This window comes from Pundamilia nyererei, unplaced genomic scaffold (genome assembly GCF_000239375.1).
Source record: "Pundamilia nyererei isolate P.nyererei 1_Seehausen unplaced genomic scaffold, PunNye1.0 scaffold00055, whole genome shotgun sequence".
Lineage (NCBI taxonomy): Eukaryota > Metazoa > Chordata > Actinopteri > Cichliformes > Cichlidae > Pundamilia > Pundamilia nyererei.
In genome coordinates, this window is record NW_005187456.1 from 2,596,202 (window position 1) to 2,619,556 (window position 23,355).

The 23,355-nt window shown below is 42.9% G+C and overlaps 1 protein-coding gene across 5 annotated transcripts in view; it reads right to left on the reverse strand.

The window, feature by feature from the left end:
* Positions 1-1,280: 1,280 nt before the first annotated feature.
* The window catches only part of LOC102199663 (probable phospholipid-transporting ATPase IH), a 32,690-nt gene continuing 10,615 nt past the window's right edge, over positions 1,281-23,355 (reverse strand). The window contains exons 4-31 of one of the 5 annotated variants that reach the window (XM_005733879.1): positions 23,234-23,314; positions 22,451-22,558; positions 20,364-20,492; positions 18,066-18,169; positions 17,906-17,956; positions 17,741-17,805; positions 17,550-17,631; positions 17,287-17,437; positions 16,987-17,184; positions 16,720-16,893; positions 16,019-16,185; positions 14,319-14,390; positions 13,415-13,488; positions 13,227-13,330; positions 12,356-12,537; positions 11,667-11,900; positions 11,348-11,525; positions 11,156-11,258; positions 10,729-10,874; positions 10,248-10,307; positions 9,194-9,321; positions 8,967-9,102; positions 8,433-8,456; positions 7,533-7,598; positions 7,300-7,403; positions 7,020-7,185; positions 6,277-6,391; positions 4,168-4,230 (exon numbers count right to left, since the gene is read on the reverse strand). In XM_005733879.1, coding sequence (XP_005733936.1) covers positions 6,314-6,391; positions 7,020-7,185; positions 7,300-7,403; positions 7,533-7,598; positions 8,433-8,456; positions 8,967-9,102; positions 9,194-9,321; positions 10,248-10,307; positions 10,729-10,874; positions 11,156-11,258; positions 11,348-11,525; positions 11,667-11,900; positions 12,356-12,537; positions 13,227-13,330; positions 13,415-13,488; positions 14,319-14,390; positions 16,019-16,185; positions 16,720-16,893; positions 16,987-17,184; positions 17,287-17,437; positions 17,550-17,631; positions 17,741-17,805; positions 17,906-17,956; positions 18,066-18,169; positions 20,364-20,492; positions 22,451-22,558; positions 23,234-23,314 — 3,165 coding nt within the window. In that variant the 3' untranslated portion in view covers positions 4,168-4,230; positions 6,277-6,313. Of the gene's footprint in view, positions 4,231-5,001; positions 5,221-6,276; positions 6,392-7,019; positions 7,186-7,299; positions 7,404-7,532; positions 7,599-8,432; positions 8,457-8,966; positions 9,103-9,193; positions 9,322-10,247; positions 10,308-10,728; positions 10,875-11,155; positions 11,259-11,347; positions 11,526-11,666; positions 11,901-12,355; positions 12,538-13,226; positions 13,331-13,414; positions 13,489-14,318; positions 14,391-16,018; positions 16,186-16,719; positions 16,894-16,986; positions 17,185-17,286; positions 17,438-17,549; positions 17,632-17,740; positions 17,806-17,905; positions 17,957-18,065; positions 18,170-20,363; positions 20,493-22,450; positions 22,559-23,233; positions 23,315-23,355 lie in introns of all 5 variants that reach the window. The other 4 variants (XM_005733878.1, XM_005733876.1, XM_005733880.1 and 1 more) reach the window with 4 other exon arrangements.

Below are 23,355 nucleotides of genomic sequence, written 5' to 3' on the forward strand. Positions count from 1 at the left end.
CAGAATTCTGTGAAAAAAGTCAGAATTCTGACATTTTTCTCAGGATTCCGACTTTATTCTCAGAATACTGGATTCTGAGATACGATAGGGCCACTGGGGAAAAAAAAAGAATTCTGAGATTAAATTCAGAATTCTTACTAGTTAGTTTGTTAGTTTGCTGGAGTGTGATGGACAGTGTGCTGGGTGGAGCTGGGTTACATAAAGGATAGCAGAGATAAAAATGAATTTAGCTGAGTGGCATTCACTGAAATTAACCTTCATAGCTACTTTATACCATCTAGTATAAACAAAATATTGTCAGTGTATAAGATGGAAATCAGCCAAGACCATTCATGAAACATCTGCTTACATCTAGTTGAATTCAGTCGTGCAAATTCACACACAGCAGTAAACCTAATAGTAGCAGCAGTAGGCCAGATCGGCTGATCACAGCCTATACACTAAGAAACCCCACTGGAGCTCACAATAAAAATTTTCAGCTGTGATTCTTTACCCAATGCTGTGCTACTACGACCAATTTTAGGGTTCCCCCACCTGCCAAGTTTCACTTTAACACTCCCCTTTTTTCCATAACTGATTCAAGCAGTGTAGATTCATAAGGACTCATTAGACTGAAATAAAGTTCGCATTCCCATTTGTATTCCCACACTATGTTAATGTGATTTCAATTACATGAATATAACATAAGGTTCAACTAGCTTTCCACAGAAATAGCTGGTAGAAACATCTTCAAAAGAGCTACTTTGAGTAAGTTTCAGAGCCCGCACTTTTTCACTTTTACTTGAGTAATGAAGTTGAATCAATACTTTAACTTTCATAAAATTTCTGTACTTTTGCTTCCTCTACAAAGCAGCTGCCATCCAAGCCTGACATCAGCAAGTGCAACGCACTGAATGCAGTGGTGTAAAGCACACCACTACTGGACTCTAGAGGAGTGGAAACATGTCCTTTGGAGTGATGAATCACACTTCTCTGTCCGGCAATTCCCAGAACGGTGCTTGTGTGACTGCATTGTACCAAGTGTAAGTTGGGACAACTCCTCCCCCCAAAAAGTTAGGTGGAGGGGGAATTATGCTACAGGGCTGTTTTTCAGGAGTCGGGCTCGGCTCTTGCAGAAAGCCTTCCCAGATGAGTTGACGCTGTTGTAGCTACAAAGGCTGGGCCGACATGTTCAAGCCTATCGATCAAGAATGAAATGTTACTCAGTTACATCTACGTGTGATGGCAGATGAGCAAATACTTTTGGCGATATAGTTTATAACACAAACCATGGCAGGACAAGTGTTTTCACTCTTTATTACAAGCAGAATGACAATACAGTGCTTTGCCCTCATTTGCTACAGACAGGCTGGCAAAAAGTCAACAGGTGAACTTTTAAAATCTTTTATCCAAAACGGAAAAAAAGTAATTTCTCAAAACCTGTTTAGTAATACAAACAGTGCCATACTAAAAAGGTATGATATGAAGTGTGCTGCTCAGAGCACAGAAGTCGACATTTCAGACCTTTGCCAAGCTCAGGAGTGACAAGATGAGCACCTGCTGTTGTGCTGATGGACTTAGAAAAAAGCAGTTTGACATTCTGATCAGCAGTAGAAGGCTGGTGTGATAAATCCATTGCGACAGAGCTGACACATACAGACAGTTCATTCCTAGTCAAGTTATTTGGTCACTTCTTTTTTTCCCCTCCCCTTCTCACCCAATACAATCTTCTTAGAAAAATAACTTGTGAGGAAGAGTGAACCATAAACCCCAGCTGACAAGACAAGACCTGGTTTTGAATGGTCAAACAGATCTGTTGTAAAACAAAGTGCACTGTGTATAACTATTGGTAAATCTAATGAATCTTAGTTTTTTCCTCTCGTTTTGGTTACAAACTCGACCACATACTCTAGCATAGAGTTAAAATATAGTCTTCTCTCTGAGATACAAAAGTAGCAAAAAAAAAATACACAATGGACAACACAAAAATTGACTAAGTGGTGAAAATTTGAAATGTGGAGGAATTTGCTACTAAACATGTCTGAATTACAACAAATGCTTCCCCGTCATATCACAAAAGTTACATTATTATTGTAGAATATGACATTTAGACTATGTCTCGATACGGTATGGCAACGGCACAGTGAGGTGGGACACTGTGTTACAAGCACCAAGTACGTTCCTTTTATCGCTGAGGTCGGGATGTTGAGCCCCTCCACGTTTGCACACCTGTGGAGGCTTGTGGAGTGAAAACTGAAGGGAAGAGTCCAGATTAATGATTTTATACATATTGGCAAATGGTGATGTGTATGAAACTGTATAAATGTATAAAAAAAAAAGAAGAAAATCTCACATTCATGACTTCCAGAGTCAGTAACTTGCTATGTAACCCAACAAAATTCAGATTTTTAGAAATGCAGAAAAAGAGGTTCACCGAAAATGAGCTACAATCTTCAGCTGGAGGACGTGATGGACAAATCACTTCAACATTCTCATTGATTTGATTGTGACATCGCCGATTCAAGTCTCCCACCTTCTTACAAGAAATGAAATCTATCCAACACCCCTTCTCACCACAATATAGATCAACATTGTTTTTTTAAATTTACATCCACACATCAATAGTGACTGACATCAATAATTTTCGAACAGCACAAAAAAAAAAAAAAGCCTCATGGAATTATGTGACACAGAGACAGCCCCTTATAACGTGACAACATTAGCATTCTTACGTTAACTTTTGCATAACACGGAGCACAGCAGCAAACACACGAGCACAATGCAACAGGGAGGAGTAGCAAGTCATTTAGGACATCCACAAACAAACACGCAAACAAGTCCCAGGCTGCTGCTGTTACCCTGCACAACCACGTGGTGGCAGGAGAGGGTGCAGTTTTGCTAACTGTTCAGGGAAAAGGAAAAAAAAAACAAAACACAAGTGCCATGAAAGGTTTGGTGATGAATGATGTCTGGGACAAAGAGGGATGTGGAACAACTGAGAGAAGAATAAATCAGCATGCAGAGAGAGATCTGACATGCTACGCTGACAGATAAGGGAAACAAAGCTCGACACAATTGTGAGGGTAAAAGAAAGTAGGAGGAATAATAGACTCATTGTACTGTATATATTTATATCTATGCTCTTTGAACCTCCTTGTACTCTCACAAATGTGTTTAAAGTGACCACATATAATCAGTTTAAAAGGGAAAAAAAGGGCATCTATGAATTAAGGCAGGGTGGCTAAAATACTGCACATCCCTCTTCAGATTTCCCCCGCCTCTCTCCTTCAGCTGATGGTTGTGTGTAAGGCTTTGTAAAAACATCACTTATGCTTCTTTTTTTCCAGTTTTTCTAAATCTAAACACCTTTCTCCTTTGGCTCCTAGCCTGCTGCTGCTGTTGTTACCTGTAAGGCAAAGGTGTGTCACATACAAACATACAATAAACAGGCAAAATTCATGCGTACTCACGCTCATGCACACGCACGCACACCTAAAGGGCTGAGCTTGAAGGCTATCCCCCTTACTTGGCCAGACCACAAAATGTACATAAATGTTTCCGACAAACATTTACAAAGAAGCGAAAAAAGGGGACGCAAAAGTGGAGGACCAGGCAAGAGTGTCAGACTGAAAATGAGACGAGGAAATACAAAAAGGTTCAACAGTTCAAACGGCACAGCTCCACAGTGCGAGAAACATTTTCGCACATGGTTCTCCTTTTGCTCATAAACTTTTTCAAGTAAGAGTCTGAGCAGGGAATTTGCTGAATCAAACCAAAAAAATAAATAAAAATGAGACAAGTATGTGAATTAGGAGTAAGGGCAATACTATCTAAAGGGTTTTTCACTCAGGTGTAGCCCAAAAATGCACATGGTGAACTTAGCATGGAGTGTCCATGCTTCAGATGTGTTTGAACATGTCTGCGTTGTGTAATTCACGGATCTCTGAGATGCAGAAGCTTCAGAGTCTGCATCTGTGTTCACACTGAGGTTTCCGGCCCAGGAGCGTAGTAGGCGAACCCTGCCCCAGAGAGACGGAGCATGTAAGGGCTGAGAGGACACAATTCTGTCCCTCCGCTCTCTGCCAAATGGGCCAGGAGTTTCTGGGGTAGAGGGTCAGACCTGCAGAGCGACAGTGACTCTGCGGTGCCAAGGTGGAGGTGAGAGGAGTCCGCGCTCGTGCCTTTGCAGGATCGACAGAAGGACAGTGGAGTCACGGCCGCCACGCTACCCGGCAACAGCTTCTGATGATCCTGCACAAAAACAGAGAATCCACCGTCATAATACATTTCAAGCGATAGAAGAGGAAACTGGAGGAAAAGAAACATGCAGGTGAAATTATAGAATTTGCGAGAAAATCTGACACGATGCACATGAAAGGTAGAATTATTTTCAGAAGGTTTAACATACTTATTTGGTGGTCTGCATATTTATTTATTTCTTTTTTAAATGCGAAAAGTAACCTTGACTCTACTTTAAATGCTGAAAAGAACATACTCAATAACAATAAACCTTCTGAAAACAACCCATCATGATTAGCAATCATGTTCGATTAAGCATGCTTGTGTAATGAAGACAAAACTCACTTGCAATTCTATGTTTCAGCACCAGATGGCGCCAGTGTACACTTATTACAGACATTGATGCACAACCTGGTTTGCCAAATTGCCAGAGACAAACTAAATGTCACCCCTGAGTTTAATTTTTAAACATGAGTGCTGGAAGTAACCTACTTGGGGCCTTTCCTAATAAAATATAGCCTTAGTTACAGACTGCACTTATCAAATCTGTATTAAACCTGTAGCCTCTCTGGGTGAAACTAGCGCTGCTGACTTAATTGGGGATTGTGATTCCTGAAAGTAGCTTTGGCAGAAGGAAATTCTTCATGAAGCAGCACTGCACCCCCGTCACTCTGAGCCACAGCACAATTGCATGCCGCATGCAGTGCAAAGCAGCAGGAAGCATCATGGCATCAGCATTAAGAGCCCAACACCCCACTATCCACGCCCTTTGTGTGCCGTTACCATGGTGACCCTAGCCCCCTTGTTGTGGGTACTCTAGGGTTTGCTGAGTAGGGTGCTGTGACTATGTGGTACCAAGGAGTCAGAGCTTCTAGCAGCTTTTTTTCCACTGTCTCCTTCACAGGTCCTATCAGGGTGGAGTGGGTCCCTTTCACGGCCTCCACCTCCACCAGCAGAGCCAGGAGCCACGCTGTCCTCCAGAACCTGCACAGAACTTACCCTCTGTGGATGATGTTAAAGGACAGGGGTTGATGAAGGAATCTGCTCAACCTTTCGTCTTTTGTCTAGTAATGCTTCAATACTTTAAGCTGATTTAAAAGAAATATGGATATTTAATTTTGGGGTGAACGGTCCCTTTAACAGCTGTCCAATTCCCAGACGTGGTCTGGGATTGCAAATATTTTCCATAAATCAGATTTGTGCTATCATGTAAGGCTGCTATGGTTTGGTGATGTTTGAAAAACTCCAGGACTATTTGTCATTAAATATACAGCTACTCTTGGCTGCTCCCTTATTCACAAGGGGTGAACCAAAGTGGATGGCTTTGCATATTTGATATGCAGATTTTTACACTGCATGCCCTTCCAGACCCCCCCCCCCCAAAAGGATTTGTGGATTTGTGTCTCCTCCTGGGATTGACCTGGGGATTTTTAGCTTGTTAGGCAAATGTATAAACTGCTACACTATTTGTCATTAAATTCAATTTTAGAATTGTTGGCCAAGGCAACAAACATCTAAAAATGGATCAAAAACAATTTAAAAAAAACCCCCAAGAATACTTGCTTAAAGTGACATGAAAGTTACTCATACTGGAGCAGCTAGAACCAAAGGTCGTTTTGAATTTTTAAACCGAACAGCTAATAATTGATTCACTTTTTGACTAATAAACCAGCTACAAATAAATAAGGAAAGCTAAACTGGTATTTTCTAGAGGAAACTGTGCAAATTTCTGTAAAATTCAACTGTTTCAGGTAAAACCTAATATGACAAAAGTCCTACCAACAACGACACATCATCATTTTAACAACATATAGATGAGACTGGCTGGAACGGTGACAACAAAATACATGTCAAACATACCAAGGGAAACTAAACACAATGAAATATGTAATGAAAATGGCAGCAAAAGGATACTACAAATGCAACCTTACAAACCGGGTGCTGTGTCGTCATTAGCAGCTAGTAGTTAGTTTCACATTAGTAGAGATGGTGCTATGTGGTTTATACAGGGGCATGCCACCATGCAAACAGAGATGAGGGCTTAAAAGAGAGGGTCACCTCCTCTTCCCGCTCCTCTCTCGTCTCTCTGGCCCAATCAGAAACTCATTCTGCTGGAGGACTGTGAAAGCATGAAGATGGTGGACGGTTCCACAGTAAGGCACGGGCGGGTGGACTGTAGTTACCATGAAAGAGCGCGTGAGTGAGTGGGGGGACAAAACAAAGGAGGGCGAGAGAGGAGACAGTAATGAGGAGGGAGGATGAAAAAAAGAATAAAGAGGAGGATGGAAGTAGTGAAGATAAGGCATAACAAGGCAAAAAGAAAGGAAAGGAGAGAAAGGCTCAATGAGAGGTGGTGTGGATTTTGATTACGGTGATCCATTAGGGTGCAGTGAGAAAGAAGAGAAGAGGAGGGGGAAAAAAAAGCACAAGAGGAAGAAATCTGTCAGACCTTTCACTCGCTTTTCCACTCACGGTGAAGCTTGTTTCACGGCAACGTAAGGCTAAGCCACAGGGAACGGGAAGTCAGTAAATCCAGCTGATATTCAAATAAACTAAGGATCTGAATGGCCTCCTTTCATAATACAGTCAACAGATTTATGGCACACCACTAGGGTACTGAGATGTGTAGTATGAGCTCAGATTTTGAGTAGTGAAAAGGGGGAAAGCGTTAATTAGTCACTGGTTAGCATTTAGTGAACACTATCAGAAATCACTACAGTGAAAAAATATCTACAGCCTAATTTCAGACACGAGACAATTCAAACCTCCAGCTTCATGTGGAGGTGGTGCCAACATTGTACCTGTGCGCGTTCAGTGGCTGTGGGACACATGGCCCTGCAGAGGACCTTCTTGATGACATCTGGCAGCAAGCTGACTGTAATGAGGAGGATGATGCTGAGCCAGGCCGGACCGCTGGACAGCATCTGCATGAACACGTAGTACATCCTCTGGTAGTTCAGGAAGGGCCTGAGCAGCGAAATAAAAGGCAGAAGGCAGAAAGAAAAAAAATCAATGACTTTCCTGAAATACACTGATCAGCATAAACTTGACTGATTCAAGTAAAATCATAGCACATCTTACCAAATGATCCCACCCCAGAGAAGAGAGAAAATAACATAGAAAAGTAGCGACCCCCAGATGACAAAGTGATTAATCCAGGTCCAGTGGTGCGTGTCCAAGGCAAGCTGAAACAAACAGAACATAGACATAGTGAAAAGGAGCTAGCTGGGTACAAACTAAGATATCATTTATGTAAAGGTAGTTGATATTAGCTTTACTTAAATATTTTCCCCTCAGTGGATTTCCAAACACACCTTTAGTGTTACAGTGAACACCAGAACAGTAAAGATGAGAGTCCCAAACGTCCAGTTCCCAAACATCTGCAGGGATAAGAGAGGAAGAAGAGAGTTAGAGGCAACATCAATCGCACAAGCTGTTCTCCCTGCATCCACGGATTACTTAACACCCTACGATACCCGCCCGCCCCTCCAGCAAGTAAAACGAGGAGGGAACAGACACTCTTACATCATATCTGCTGTGATAAAAGGTGAGAGAAAGGGATATTGTGGGCACTGAACTGGAGGCTTTTTCACTTCATATCTCAGTGTGCAAATATTTCTACCTGATGAAATCCTAGAAAGGTTTAAGGAGACATCGGGGGTGAACAGATGGGATGAGAAGATGAAAGAGGGAGGATCGTGACAGGATAGGAAGATCAAGGCAAAGAAACCAGCTGTCTGTTGATACCAGTGTCCATTACTTCTTTCCTTTATAAACTGCAGAAATAGTACGGTCCCCCCCCCCTTTATAAACCTCCCACATCAGTGAAATTACATGGACGTACAAATACACACAAATGCACAAACAAGGTCGACAGAAAACAAACAAAACAAACAGATGTTGGATCTCGAGCCACAGCGATACTAGTATTCATTTGTTTACTACCAGAAGGAAACACAAGGATAATGTGAGGAAGCATCTAAGATTTCTACCATGTCAGTTAAGATCAGGATACTGTGCAAGGATTCAGGGCTTTACATAGATTAGGGGAATAATGGAGCGCTAGAAAACTACACATTCAAACGGTGGATGGCGGTGACGTGAGAAAGGATGGAGCGGTATGAGACGGTCAAACTGAAGGCGTAAACAATACGACAGGAACGAAAAAGGGTATGAGAGACAGAGAGAGCTGACAGGGAGGGAGACAGGCTTACCATCTGTGTGTTGGTGGTCATAAGCTGAAGGAGGAGAGGGAGAAGAAGAAGAAGAAGAAGAAAGAGGAGCAAAATAAAGAGAGAGGAAGCAGGGAGAAGGAGGGGGAGGGGAGAAAAGAGAAAAGAATCAGGACAAAGGGCAAAATGAATTTCAGGATGTCTCAACTTAAAAAACAGGACCGATCAAAAACAGTTGACATGATACAAATTAACAATACAGAGAAAGATGCTATTGTCAATATGAATGGAGATCCAATGTAGCTGACCTATGGGGACCCAGGACAGACACGTTACTACTACAGATCCACAATGCCAGGACCGCAAAGTCAAACCGCTACACCTAAGCTCCTCTTTAACGAGACCCCATCGAGTGAGCGTTTATAATGAGAGCACTTACTTTACATCCATTTATTCCCTCTAATCCCCTAAAAGATGCCTCAAACACCACAAACACCCCTTAAGTCTTCAGTTTCCGCTCTGTTCGCGTACTGGCCGTTATCACCGCCTTTTGCCGACAGGGAGACAGAGGCTTACCTGGCCGTTGCTGGTGAAGGTGGTGTTGTCAAACAGGAAGTAGGCACCGAAGAAGAAGACAACAGCATCAAACACACCCAGGCATGTCCAGTAGAGAAAGACAGGCCAGCGGAGGAGGGAGTTCTTCGCAATGTCCCTGAGAAAAACACAGAGTGACAACGTTTAGGAACAACAGCTATTACATGCACAAAGAGAATATTTGGGGATCGGATTTCTTCTGAGCTCACCTGTACAAGGAGGGCTCTCTCTTCAATGTGTCCATGCTGACGTGCTGCTCAACCAGGCTGTACAGCAGAATGGGGAGGGAGGTGAAGCTGATGTTGTAAAGCGTCAAATACGCCGTGTCGTACAGAGGCTGCAGAGGAAACAGACGGCATCAGTGATCTGAAACCATTTACATACTGACATATTTGACTTATTAGAGCTAGGAACGTTACTGTGGTTCTCTTAACGGTGTCCGTTGAAACCCTTTAGGTGCACAAACAACTTTTACACCAACAAAACAAGCACAATGGCTAATGTGTGATGGCTTTTGATGAAGCGACATGAAACAACCCCTTCCCTCCTCACTCTGATGCTCAGTTTGAGTTCTTACAAGTCATCTTGAATACACCTACATGCCTCAACGAACTGGGCTGCTGCCATGTTAATTGCATTAACAAGCTGTTAAACATGTGTACCTAATGAACTGGCCTGTGAGTGTATGTCTAATTTATTCTATCGGTTTTAAATTGGTCTCAACTGCTATATGCTTCGCTAAGTTTTCCAGACGATTAGTGACTTCATCTGCCATATAAATACTGTTGTGCATGTAATGTTGTTTTCTGTTACTATGGTTGATAGATCCCCAGAGCTGGAGAGAACACAGAACTGAGAGAAAATGTGGCGTCTATGGGTGCTTTTCATTATAATAACTTGTGAACTATCACTTCCTCTCCCCTCCATCTATAAATTATTCCTTGTCCAGCATTGCTGAAGTTCTTATAATCACTTAAATTCACTTCAAGACACCTCAAGAGAACCTTTTGGATAAGGATTAGGTCATGTCTCCTCTCTTGCCCCCCTCTCCTACATCAGTGGGAGGAGTTAAGAATCAAAGAAGAGATACAAGTGAGGGAAGAAGGATGACATGCCAGCACACGGCTTGAGCAAAACCTCTCTCATCATCAGTGATAGATACAGAAATAGTTACTATTTGAAGCTCCTGTGAGAATATGTGACCAATGCAAATATGACTGCGTGCTTCTCAATGATAACTCTGACACCGTATAAAGTACTTACCTGCTGGGAGAATCCACAGAAGAATTGATAGAGGAACTGAGGGAAGATGAAGCATACATTCTGGAAAGATTTAAGAGGGGGGGGGAGAAGAAAAAAACACACAACAAGCAAAGAAAGTGATAAGCTTGTGACAAGTACGAATGAAAAAAAATTAAAGACTCTAAAAATGCTACTATCTACACATTTCTGTTTATGCAGAAATTGTGTGCTATAAGCTCACTGAGTGGGCCGTAAGCAGCTGGCCTGCCAAAAAGGGGAAAAAAATGAATCAGTTGGCAGGGCACTGTTTGCTGTGGAAGCCGCCCACACTGATCATCATGGGCATGAATCCGGGAATAGGTTGCACCACGGATTCATGAATCCAGTAATCTGTCAGAGTAGCTGCAAAATCTGGTTCATTGTGACTGTGTTTCACTGGGAATTACGATAAAGTGATTAAAACGTATGAGCCACTTGAGCGCATGAGGCGCCCGTCTAGTACCTTGTAGAAGAAGTACTGAACGAGCTCAGCAATTCGGATGTAGTAGTAATGGCCATGGACCAGAAGCATCTTCTTCAGGTGTTTGAACTTCGGGATGGCGTAGTCACTATTTCTTGCTGCTTGTCTACCTTCTTTACCCATGATGCCTAAAGAAATGAAAAGAGGGTTAAATGCAGCCTGATCACGAGTCTAATCGCATGTTTATTGCTGCAGTTACTGCCTTTAGCATTTTACTTGCAAATATCCTGCAATTACTACAATTATGCCACATGTGATCACCTAAATTGATAGATTATTGTCAAAAACAAAGGTTTACTTTAGGTTAACCTAAAGCTCTGCTATCAAATATCATGATTAGCATTGGGTTAAATATTAAATGGATGATTTAGCAAATTAGCTGATAATTATGGTGCTTAAATGCACTCACCAATTCCCACATGTGCTTCCAAGATCATGCTGACATCGTTGGCTCCATCGCCAATAGCGAGGGTTATGGGGTGCTCCTTGGAGGCTTTAATCAGCTTCACAATCTGCAAAAAGCCCATCCCATTCCAATCAGTACCACTGTGAATGTGCCACTTTGGAGGTGGCATATTTACTTCACGCATACTTCCTTTACCTGTGCTTTTTGCAGAGGTGCCATGCGACAGCAGAGTACGGCGCTACAGTTACGACAGATCTCTAGAAAGATCTCTCTGTAGTTGCCGTGGCCTGCACCCTCCTGGTTGGGCTTCAATACTGCAGAAAGAGTGGCCCCGTCGATAATGAGGCCAAAGTCGAGGCAGTCTACGGACAAGCTGAGAAAAAAAAAAAAAAACAATGCGTCACAGACTAATCAACAGGGAAATCCATGTACACATCAGAAGGACTAAAAGATCTACTGATTTGACCAAGAGGCAGTTGCACACATAACGCAGATTGCCCACATGAGCATATACCCAGAGATGGAGCGCTGTCTGAGAACAGTCCTGTTGAGTTCAAACAACACATCGTGAAGGCTCTGCTCTTCCGTGCGTTTCTTGGTGAGCTCCAGGACTTGGGTGGTGCGACGGAACAGCTTGCTGGCGTAGCAAGTAGCCGCCGCCGTCTCCATCTTGTCCCCCGTCAGGACCCAAACTTTCATCCCAGCCTTGTGCAGTGACTCAATAGTGTCTGCTGCTTTCTCCTGGAGCCTGCAAATCGATAAGTCAATAAGTGATGCAGCCTCCACTCAGCTATACAGAACTAAAGCATTCATCAAAGCTTCAATCAATCCATTACAGACTGGTGATAACTTATCAATGCATGGCCACCCCTGTCCCTGCCCATCAGCAGCTTATCTGTTAGGAAATTAAACTGTCGTGCTTGCGATCAATCAAGTTGGGGTCAATGCTGTGGTCTGCTATTTCCGAGCGTAAAAACATCTTGCATATTTATTCTCTCAGTGGAAAAGAAACAGCAGTATTAATAGTAAGTCACCTATCAGAGCTCTGACACAATATTCTTCTTGCACTCATGAGTCATGAGAACGCTCTGAAGACAATCCTTTAAGGGCGGCTTAATGATTCATTAATCTTCCCTTCTGTCCTTCTGTCCCCCCGCTGCTGCACTGTTTTTAAATCTCTCCGTTCCCCTCTTTCTGACCAACCTGTCCTCCACTGCTGTGGCGCCCAGAAGAACAAAGTCTCTCTCGATGATGTCATAGGCCTGAGCCAGCCTCTGCTCCCTGTCCTGCAGGGCCAGTTTGGCTTCCATCAGGTGATGACACGCCTCCTGGTATTCAGACTGTGAGAGCCTTCGATAGGCGACGCACAGAGTTCGCAGCCCTTCCTGGTGTTACAGCGAAGTGAGCGATGGAGAAAAATGAACAAATTCAAATGCTGATCGCAAGTGTTCCAATCTCATCCACATTAGAGCCATACGTGCTTTAGAATAAAATGTGTTTTCATTCACATCTAGCAGAGTTATAAGTGCACTAGCACTTATTTATAGTTACATTTGTATCTGTCATTTCAAGGTAAGTGCAATCTTCACTTTTTAGCTGGGCTCCAAAAACCCCCCCTGAGGGAAATATATGGCTCTTTAACTGCTACACGCTCAACTATCCTGTCTAAGTAGTTGCTAACTTTGTCTTCTAATAATTTGAGTGCTGGATCGGTACCATTTAGAGATTTTTTTGTTGGCTGGAACAGTGGACTGCTTTAGCTAAAAGTAAGACTCATTAAGGTGCAAGGCGTCAAAGAAGGGCAGTAAAAAAAACAACAACAACAACAACAAAAAACACACAAAAAACTAGTATGCTAAAAGATGAAAAAATAAAAATGCCACACAGAGGTACTCTTTTCATGTTTTTAAAGGAAATATTAATTTTCTTTAAACCTCTTGTTCAAATGTAACATTAAAATTTAAGTTTATAGCATGAAGCTATGAAAGATTTCTGAATGATATCTAAAACTGACCTGATGCAGTGTATCATCAATCCCCTTATATAACCAGTGCTGGTCAAACTGTCCACTTACCACTGCATTTTGTTCCACCCGGGCTTTAACTTGTTCCACCTTTCCCGAGACCACCCGTGGAAATATGGATGAGTCAGCACCCTTACAGAACAGCAGGTAGTCTCCTGGGAGCACGCAAAACAAATATCCGTAAAGCCAACTGCAAGAACTGCATCCGATAAACAGCCCCGTGTTAGACGATATCTTACCTGAGCTCGACTTGACTATAACGCTCATTCGCCTCCTGACAGAGTCAAAGTTCAGCACATGGAGCAATTCAAACCTGATGGAGAGACGGCATTGGCAAAGACGCAGTTATTGTTTTGTTAATTTTCTTATTTGCAAAGATATTTGTTTGTGGCTTTTTTTCCCCAGAGTGCTGCATATTATCTACAAATTGTCCAACACTCAACAGTTCTGATAAGTGCACACACTCATTTTTGCATTTTTTTCCTCCATTCAATTTAGGTTTCCAATAATTTGTAAGATAAACAACTCACATTATCCCCTCTTACAGTTTCATTACATCCTTTAACTTCCTGATTAGCAAGCTGTAAAACAGACCACAATGCAGATTGATGGCCGAGGCTTAAATTAATTCTATTTTTGGCTCGAGTGGTCTTGGATCCCTTAAAAAGGGTAAAAGCACAAAATGCAAGAAAGCTGTAAAACCTTTTGCTTTCACATTGCCGCTAAAGTCTTCACCGCTGCCCACTGCACCACCCTCCCTTCCTGAGCTCCCCTGCTTCCTTAAAATAGCTCACTATTGACAGGCCACTGCAGAGAGTGATAGCGAGGGAAAGCGGTTGCACAAACACATCCCACGGATCAAAACATTAAACACTTGCCACAAAACCACTCTCTAATGGAAACTCGTTCGGCTTCTGTTTTTTCTGATCAGCTGGAACGTTTTGATTCGATTGAGTAGTTCCGTAAAAAGCAACCCTCTGCCTGCTCTTTGGTGGTTGTAGTTTTTTTGTAACCTCGGGTGAACATGAGACACAAGCTGAGGGCTGTTGTATGACGGCTTATGTGTGACCGCAACTCCATCAAGTGAATTAATCTCATTTTATCTCCTGTGGAGTAACCGCACCAGTCTCTTAGCACACCGACCTTTCAATCTCGTCATCTTTGTTGAGGATCTCCATGTAGTTGTCCTTCAGTCTTAGATATGTGTAACCGAGCCTAGCAACAAGAGTGAAAGGAAAAAGATGCATTAAAGCCCAACAAAAAGCAACCATGTACACCAATACTCGCTTATGCCCCACTTGGAAAGGCTAAAGGTGCTCTGACGCATTCTGCGTAACCTGAGCTCACACATACGCTGAAGACAGAGCACATCTGTGAAAGCTATATAAGACAGCAGCATTCCCTGATGGTGCATGGTTGAAGTGTCCTACACTATACTATTAAAATAGCACACACAAAAAAAATGAAAAGGTTCTCTGTGTTGGCGTGGACTTGGTGCTTCTTGGTATAAAGATTATAAACACTGTAGGTGGTCCAGTTTGAGTAATTCAACAGTAATCAGACAGTAAAACACAGCACAAGTTAATCAAGGATAATACAAGTCTGAAAACTTCACAGCAGCCTGTCTGCATCATCCTCTGTGCCATCAAGGCTTTAAATTGTTCTTGACCGACCAACAATTTGCACTGCCAGATAGTACTTCAGGAAAAATTGAGCCAAGACCATTTTGTTGGAGGGGGTGACCCTGCACCCTCCCTCTGCCAACATAGTGGACTCACTGCAAGTGGTGAGGAGGATATGTCGTTGAAAACAAGCTGTTACTACAATCAACTGTACAGGAAGTTATCACAGTTATAATATTTTTCAGACAATTTTATTAAAATGTCCCAAAAGCTGCCACAAACATAATCTAGAGGAGCTCAGAGTCATAACTTAACAGAAGGGACAGCGAGCAGACTGTATCAGCACCTACCTGTCACACATTACTTTAAATTATAATACAAGTTAAATCATCATGAAGGAGGCAATTCACCATGAAAACCTAAACTGTTTATTTGGGCTCTAACAGGGAGACAGCCTCAAGTGGTCATTTGTGGAACTGCAGTTTTTGGTACTTGTGGTACAAAGAAGAAGTGTGGTCAAATATTTAAAAAAAAAAAAGAACATTGATCTCCTTTACTTTACTTCAGTGAAACACAGTAATGAAAGAAAAGATGACTAAAAAGGTGTGAAGGAGAATTTCCAAAGACTGATTATACTTACATTAGACTAGTAACTGTCTGCCATACTGAAACTGCAAAATCCAGAAGATGGATTCCAAAATGCACCAATGTGTTCTCACCATGTCGTTTCATACAGGCCAGATTAAATAAAAATAAAATACTGGTGCAACATATTCATTAAAAGGTTGAGATTTTAAATCATACAAACAGCCTATAAAATAAAACAAACTGTAATATCTTATTTTATCCTGTGTATCCTCTGCTACAGGAGGTAACAAAGGAACCAAGGAAGCACTTTCCCTTAATTTTTAGAGAATTGAACCAGCTCCTGTTATGGCTACCACACAGACACTTCCAGGTCAGGTTTCCCTTACTGAAGCCTTTCTAGATAAAACTGATGAATCGGCCAAACCCCTAATCCGTTGTGAAATAAACAGCAGATTCCTGTTTACTGGCTGAGTCCGTGTTGGAAGAGCAGCCTGAAGGCAAAAGTAAAAGTTCTGGACGGTAATTGATCGAAATACATTTTCAACCAAAATATAAAATACGCACTAATAAAGTTTAATGTAACTTGAACCTATAAAGATTTTAGGGGACTTTGTGTGGTTTTAGCGCATTTACCTTTTCATTCCCTCGACCAAAGCTACCTCATCTGGTGAGGAAGAGATGTAGAAGGAGGTGGGCCTGCCCTGGTGGATGCCCCTCTTGATGCCATCCACCGTCTCCTCCTCCTTCACCTGCACCGTGTGGCACAGACACAGCGCCCGAAAAAACAAATCCTCGTATTCCTGCAGCGACAGACAAAAGGCACAGCTACATATCGTAATCATTTCTTATGGAGGCAACAGGCCGAGTTAGAAGGTGCATAATTACAACAAGAGTGAAGAACGAATCCTCTTTTTGTTTTTTACACAATCGATTCTGTTTAGTCGATAGCGTGACATTTCTGTGCTATATATCAAAAAAACAAAACAAACCCCCCCCCAGCCAGGAAATCTTTTCAGCACTTTTTGGCAGTGAGCACCCTTCGTCCTCTCTCTCTCGCGCTCTAGTCATCTGTGGAAGCTACTGCTGCTCATGCTGACTACACAAGTTTTCTTTTATTAAATCTAAACTAATCTTTGTTGCCACTACCATAAGTGCAATGCTCATCACTTTTCCGTGTACCAGAGGACTTTTTTTCACCCCCAATATAAGACAGAGTATACACTATACAACGAAAGTGTTAAAATGTATATGTATTGGGTATAGGATATATCAAAATCGTCCAGCCTTATAACTGAGGTTAGCTTCCCCTTGTTTGTTTAGCAAAACACACTTACTCTCCTGTAGCCACCAGGTGAGGAATCAATCATGTCTATACTTGACGCAGCGCTCAGGATTTGGCCGTTGCAGATCGCATGTGGGATATAGACGTTCCCATCAACGCAGCATTCGATAAACTCCATGTTGTTCTCAGTTAGAGTGCCCGTCTTATCAGTAAACACATATTCCACCTAGGAGGGAGAAAGGAGAAGGGTACAGTAGAGGCATGCCTCAACAGAGTTTAGATTGCATCCGACAGTCCGCATCTGGGCGTGTGCGTGTACCTGTCCCAGCTCTTCATTCAGGTCCGAGGTGTTCACCTGAGCGCCTTCTCCCAGCTCCTCGTCAAACATCTCCTCGTCCCAGCTGATGAAATAGGAGCCAAGAAATTTCTGCATCTCCACCGTTACATACATGGACACGGGGATGATGTAATTAAACAAAACCATGAAGGCCAGGAAGTCTGTGAAGGCTCGGATCACCTGAGTCGGGGGAGGGAGACAAACAGCTATGAAGTTTTAAGTGACACCAGACGCTTGGTTTAAGTGGTTACTTTTAAAAAAGTAGAGGACTTATGAACGGACCACATGGCGCTGACGCTCGTGCTCAGTCCTGTGGTTGTACCAGGGCTCATCCCGATCGGGCGACCACTGCCAAGCGTACTTCAGAACAGTGTTGATCACCGCTTTACTGATCAAGATGCACAAGTACACTATGAGGAAGGCATTCATCGACCTGCAGAAGGAGAAGGAGAGAGAGTATGCATAAAGAAGGGTGCATTTCAATTAACCAGTTCAAAGAACGACTTTCAATCATGCAGTGAAATGAGCTGGGAGATTCATCATACTTTTCCACAGCAGAGCGCTTCTGAGATTTAGACTGGTAATTAAGTGCCATCTTAGTCTCCATGCCAGTGTAGACTGCAACAGCTGAAGGCACAGACAACAGTGAGTTACAAATGCAGAAATGATACCAGCATTTCTTCTACTGTTGTAAAACATTCAGGAGTCATTAAGCAAAGTGAATCCACATCAATACCGTAAATATGCTGTGTGTTCTTCAGCGTGGCTCCTCTAAGGAGCAAATTCTCAGCTCCAAGTGGTCTGAAACAATACAATTAAGATGCTGGTGTTATTACAGAGAAAACAATTGAAGGCCGTTGGCATTAAACCCTTGAAACACACTCACACAGTGAACACAAACCTCGCCACAGGCTCTTCTTTGTCCTTGTAAATATTGATACGTCCCACAAATCTGTAAAGAAGTCAGTGCGATGTCAAAACAAGACCCACACAGTGACGAGGACGTATCTTGTAACAGGTTTGCATATAAAGATGCATCAGTGAGCATGCTTCCCACTCACTTGTAGAGGTCAGGCTGCGGTTGTTCACATTCAATAGTGGCATGTAGCGAATCCACCTCCTGCTCTGTTCTAAAGGCCATGGTATCTGGTATAGCATAATAGGTCTGAGACAGAAAAGGTGCCGGAGAGGGGGATGAAGAAGACAGCAAGAGGAAAATGTCACCCACAGTCGCTAATGAGAAGAGCCTCAGCCGGTTCACTAAATGACTGAGGGGGAAAAAAAAAGGCAGCAAGATGAGTTGGGCGCTCTTGGGGTCACCAGGGGACAGCATGCTGGGATGGTGAACACATCAGAGGGCTGCCCCGAGGGCATGTATGAGGAAGATGAGTTCAGTAGTCTGTTCTATACTGTGGGTAATACGTGTGTGTGTGTGTGTGTGTTTGTGTATGCATATGATCATCCATGCATAAGATCATGTGAGTGACACCAGTGATCACCTGTGCAGGTGGGCCAGTGTGTCACCTCGATCATTATGAATTTATGAGTAGGTGCATGCTGCCTGAAAAGTGCAGGGCTGCAGCCAGTTAATGTTCTGATTATTGAGTAAATCTGCTGATTATCTTTTGTGAATAATCACTGACAGAAAACATGAGAAAGTAGAATAAATGGAAATCTCACACTCCCGTTAAACCTTAAGATAAGATAAGATAACCTTTATTAGTCCCACACGTGGGAAATTTGTTTTGTCACAGCAGGAAGTGGACAGTGCAAAAGTTATGAGGCAAAAATTAGAATAAGGGTGCCTTCTTAAACTGACCCCACAAATCTTCTATTTGTGGGGTCAGAGGAAAGTTAAAAGTTTAACTCCCCCTAAGTTAAGAGAAGGGAGCCAAATGATTGGCACAGTTTAAAATAAATGAATCTTTTAAATACTGGCAGAGTCAGGGAGCTGGAAAATAGCGTAATAAATATGTAATAAATTAACCTTTAGTCAAACAGCCGAAAAGCAGGGTTGTAAAGCAGCTTGCACGAGCCCAGCAACTGTGAGCAGGGTCAAGCAGCTTAAATAGTGCACTGCAGCAGATAACTAGTAATAATTACAGGCAATATTCACACAATTTAAAATCTGTAACCCATAAGACTTTTCATACTCCAGGTAATTAAAAACTCCCAAATTATAAACCATAAGGTTTATAGGTTTACAGTAAAACACTGCAGAATAGTGTTGAGATTACATATTTACTAGAATGATGAACATGGTTGCGTTAGCTTCTTGCATTTTTTCTTAATCAATATTATAATAATCAATAGTCCTGACAATGCAAACTCATGGATGTGAGATTTTTTTTTCATAATACATACAATAATCTTTTCTCCGTATGCCTGGAAACAATGATGCTTTCATTTTTTGTTAGGGAGACTAAAACAGTTTAGGGAGAGAATAATAGCATTGGATAATACTACACTGTTACATAACAACTGTTGTTCTTTGTGAGCAGACAGGCATTGTTTGATTTCATAAAAGACTTATATTTGTGGTGATTTGGTGCTTCAGAAGGCCTTAACTCTGATTAATTTAAGGACCTATGTAAACTTCTTTTTTGACAGGAAATATAAAGACAATCAGCCGGAAAAGGGTGGAGTGCCCACTCCGGGTCGGGGATGAGCTCCTGCCCCAAGTGGAGGAGTTCAAGTATCTCGGGGTCTTGTTCACGAGTGATGGGAGAAGGGAGATCGACAGACGGATTGGTGCGGCGGCTGCAGTGATGCGGACGCTGCACCGGTCCGTCGTGGTGAAGAGAGAGCTGAGTGTAAAAGTGAAGCTCTCAATTTACCGGTCGATCTACGTCCCTACCCTCACCTATGGCCCCGAGCTGTGGGTAGTGACTGAAAGAACGTGATTGCGGATACAAGCAGCAGAAATGAGCTTCCTCCGAAGGGTGGCTGGCCTCTCCCTTAGAGATGGGGTGAGAAATTCGGCCATCAGGGAGGGGCTCAGAGTAGAGCCGCTGCTCCTTCACATCGAAAGGAGCCAGCTGAGGTGGTTCGGGCATCTGACAAGGATGCCTCCTGGGCGCCTCCTGGGGTTGGTGTTCCGGGCATGTCCCACCGGGAGGAGGCCCCGGGGCAGACCCAGGACACGCTGGAGAGATTATATCTCTCGGCTGGCCTGGGAACGCCTTGGTATTCCCCCGAATAAACTGGAGGAGGTGGCTGGGGAGAGGGAGGTCTGGGCTTCTCTGCTTAAGCTGCTGCCCCCGCGACCCGGCCCCGGATAAAGCGGATGAAGATGGATGGATGGATATAAAGATAAGTTGAGAACAGACTGATTCAAACAGATTCACTAGTTGTGGCACCTTGTGACTAGACTCCCCGTCCAAGCTGGTGGTGGTGACGTAGCAGGTCCCATCAGAGCGACTAGACGAGAGAAGAATGAGGTCACAGGGGAACGTCTCATCTTCCTTCACCACAACGATGTCCCCCACCTGGAAGAGGACAAACAGTGGTTTCGATATCATTAATAATAAATACATAAACACAGAATTAGTGACAGGGACTGACAAACCTGTTAGAAATCCTTTACCATCTCTCTTTAAAAAAATTAAAAAAATAAAATCAGAAATTGCATAACGGATTATGCGAGCAGAGCAGCTTAAACTCTGATAAATCCCATCTCCACGGTGACCATACACATGACACACACTCTCTGATTTTGCATGATTAATGTATTCATCATTATTCCTGCTCCCAATTCACACTTTAATCCTCTCTGATCTATGGAAGGAAGAAACCTTAGCACTAAAGAAAAAACAATCCCCAGAAGACAGACACAGACAGCTAGAGAGAGGCAGAAAGACAGGAAAGAGACAGTGACAGATAAAGCCAGGCAGGAAACATAAAAAAAAGAAAAGAAAAAAAAAGTATATTTGTGCATTTGGGCTTTCACTTGGTAGATTTGTGCAAACTATATACTGAGGTTCCCACATAGTCTGCATTAACTCTACTTTAAGAGCAGCAGACACGACATGTAACCAGCACCAATTACATATTATGAAAAAACAATGATTCAAAACGAGAATGAATGTGTCGTTATTTATGAGTCCATAATAAATTCGCAATGCAGTTTAAAAATGATCTCATTTTATTGTCTCAACAAGTTGTCGATTGCTCATTTATGTTCTACCCTACTCAGATCAGCTGGTTGCTGTGTATGTGGCGGTCCAAACACATAAACAGTAATGGAAAAAGGACTGGTTCTTATACAGGGATTTTCTACTTGAGCAGGCAAAGCACTTTACATGCCACATTCACCCATTCATACAAACACTGTTTTTATGCTTCTTCTAAGTGTTTTCTATATTCTGATGAACGCTTTAGAGAGCAACTGGTGATTCAGCATCTCACTGATGGAGACTGGAGCAGCCTGTCTACCTCGTGACCTACAGGCACTCCTGTGTCGCCAACAGGTACGTTTTAGAGTTGTAACACCCATTACACGGTTGAAGCGTGTTTCTCCGCTCTCTTCTTTCCTGTTTTTCTAGCAGATAAATTAAAAATTTATCGGCTGCTATAACTGCCAATGCAGATTCATCAGCAGACTGATATTAGCACACACATAATATCGGTCAGGCTCTATTCTATGCATCTACATTTTAGGTGATGGGCTAGTATTAAGCAGTCTGATGTTTTCATTCATACTTGGATGATAAAGGACAGATTACTGCAGAGCAGCATGCCAGCTGAGTGACACTAGTTTATATTTTTCACAGAAATATTGGCATTCGCCCCTGCATTTGGTACCACGAGCAGCACTGCTGTAAATAAAGCCACACTAATAAATGCAAATTAATGAGCCTTATTTCCAGTGTGTTTTCATACAGAAAAAGGTGTAATGGCTCTATAAAAAGAAGAAGAGTTCACTTGTGCATTAAAGTGAACAGAATCGGATAGTGGGCTGAGAAGATAATACTGGAATAACGTGAAATCCTACGTGAGCTGAGATGGAAAAGATGGGAAAAAAAAACTACCAGTTCGATCAAAGATGGGATGTGAAATTATGAAAATCATTTGCAATCATGGCAAACTGAATTACACCACCAAACAGAGATTTACTGTTGCATCAGAATGACAGAAGAGAACATCAGAGGATGATGACAGGAATATCCTAAATCGTGAAATACATCAGTCGTCTTCGTCCTCCGAGGGACTCGCGTGCTACACCGGGGGACAATCTATCACAGCTTCGGGGAAATTAATTGGTGGGAAAGTGAAGAGAGAGCAAAAGCAGCAGTAAAGAAAGTTCGAGAGGACTGCAGAGAGGAAGAGAAAGGGGTGGGCTGGTGAGAGCGACAGTTACAGGGAAAAAAAAGTGAGCTATGCAGCAGAACAGCAGTGTTGCTTTGTGGCCTCAGGTGCTATGCTGCTCTAATGAGGCCATTCTTACCCGTAGCTTGTGACTCTGTGTCCTCACCACCTTCCCCTGCTGCACCACGTCCACCGGACACTCGTTTATAGAGCAGTCAGCTTTGTGTCTGAGCCAATCCTCGTAGCCCTGAGAGAGATGCAGCAAGTGGGTTGCAGCAAGGGATAGAAAACGAGATTGTAAGGGGAGGTGGAAAAAAAAAGGAGGAAATAAATGTGTGTGTGTGTGTGTGTGTGTGTGTGTGTGTGTGTGTGTGTGTGTGTGTGTGTGTGTGTGTGTGTTGGCAGTGGGGAAACAAAGAATATAGACTGTTGTACAAGCAGAATCGGGGCCAGCACCAGATCAAGAGAGAGGAGAGCACGAGGTCAAAGTCATACATAGTAATTAATTAGCATCGCACTTTCTGAGCTTGGTGACCCGTTTCCTGGATTTGTAGCCAATGTGTCATGTTTTAGATTTATGTCCTAGTAAAGCTCTGGCTTCCTGAGCGAGAATAGCTCTATCTATCACTGATAGTACCCCATCCCTCAGTACTGGGACGGAACGGAGAGGATGCATCGCCCAGAGTCACGGGATCCTCAGCTCGAGTGATTAACAGAGGAGACCATTCATGATCATATTTCTCACATCAGCAGACAGATTCAATGGCATGCCCCTTTGCTGGGAGTGGAATGTGTATATACAGATAATAGAGCAACGGAGAACGGAGAGTGCGTGGGTATTTGAGGCCAGCAGTTGATGCGTATAGAGGATAATCACGGGCAATTTTTCTTGGACATATAAGCATATTTGTGTGCATCCTACCTGTTTGATGGCGGTGACCGTGATAACAAAGAAGAGGGGCAGGCCACTAGTGACAGGGCTGGTGGGGGTGTCGATGATGAGCTGCAAGGGAAAGAAACAGGAGGAGGAAGACATAGAGGGGG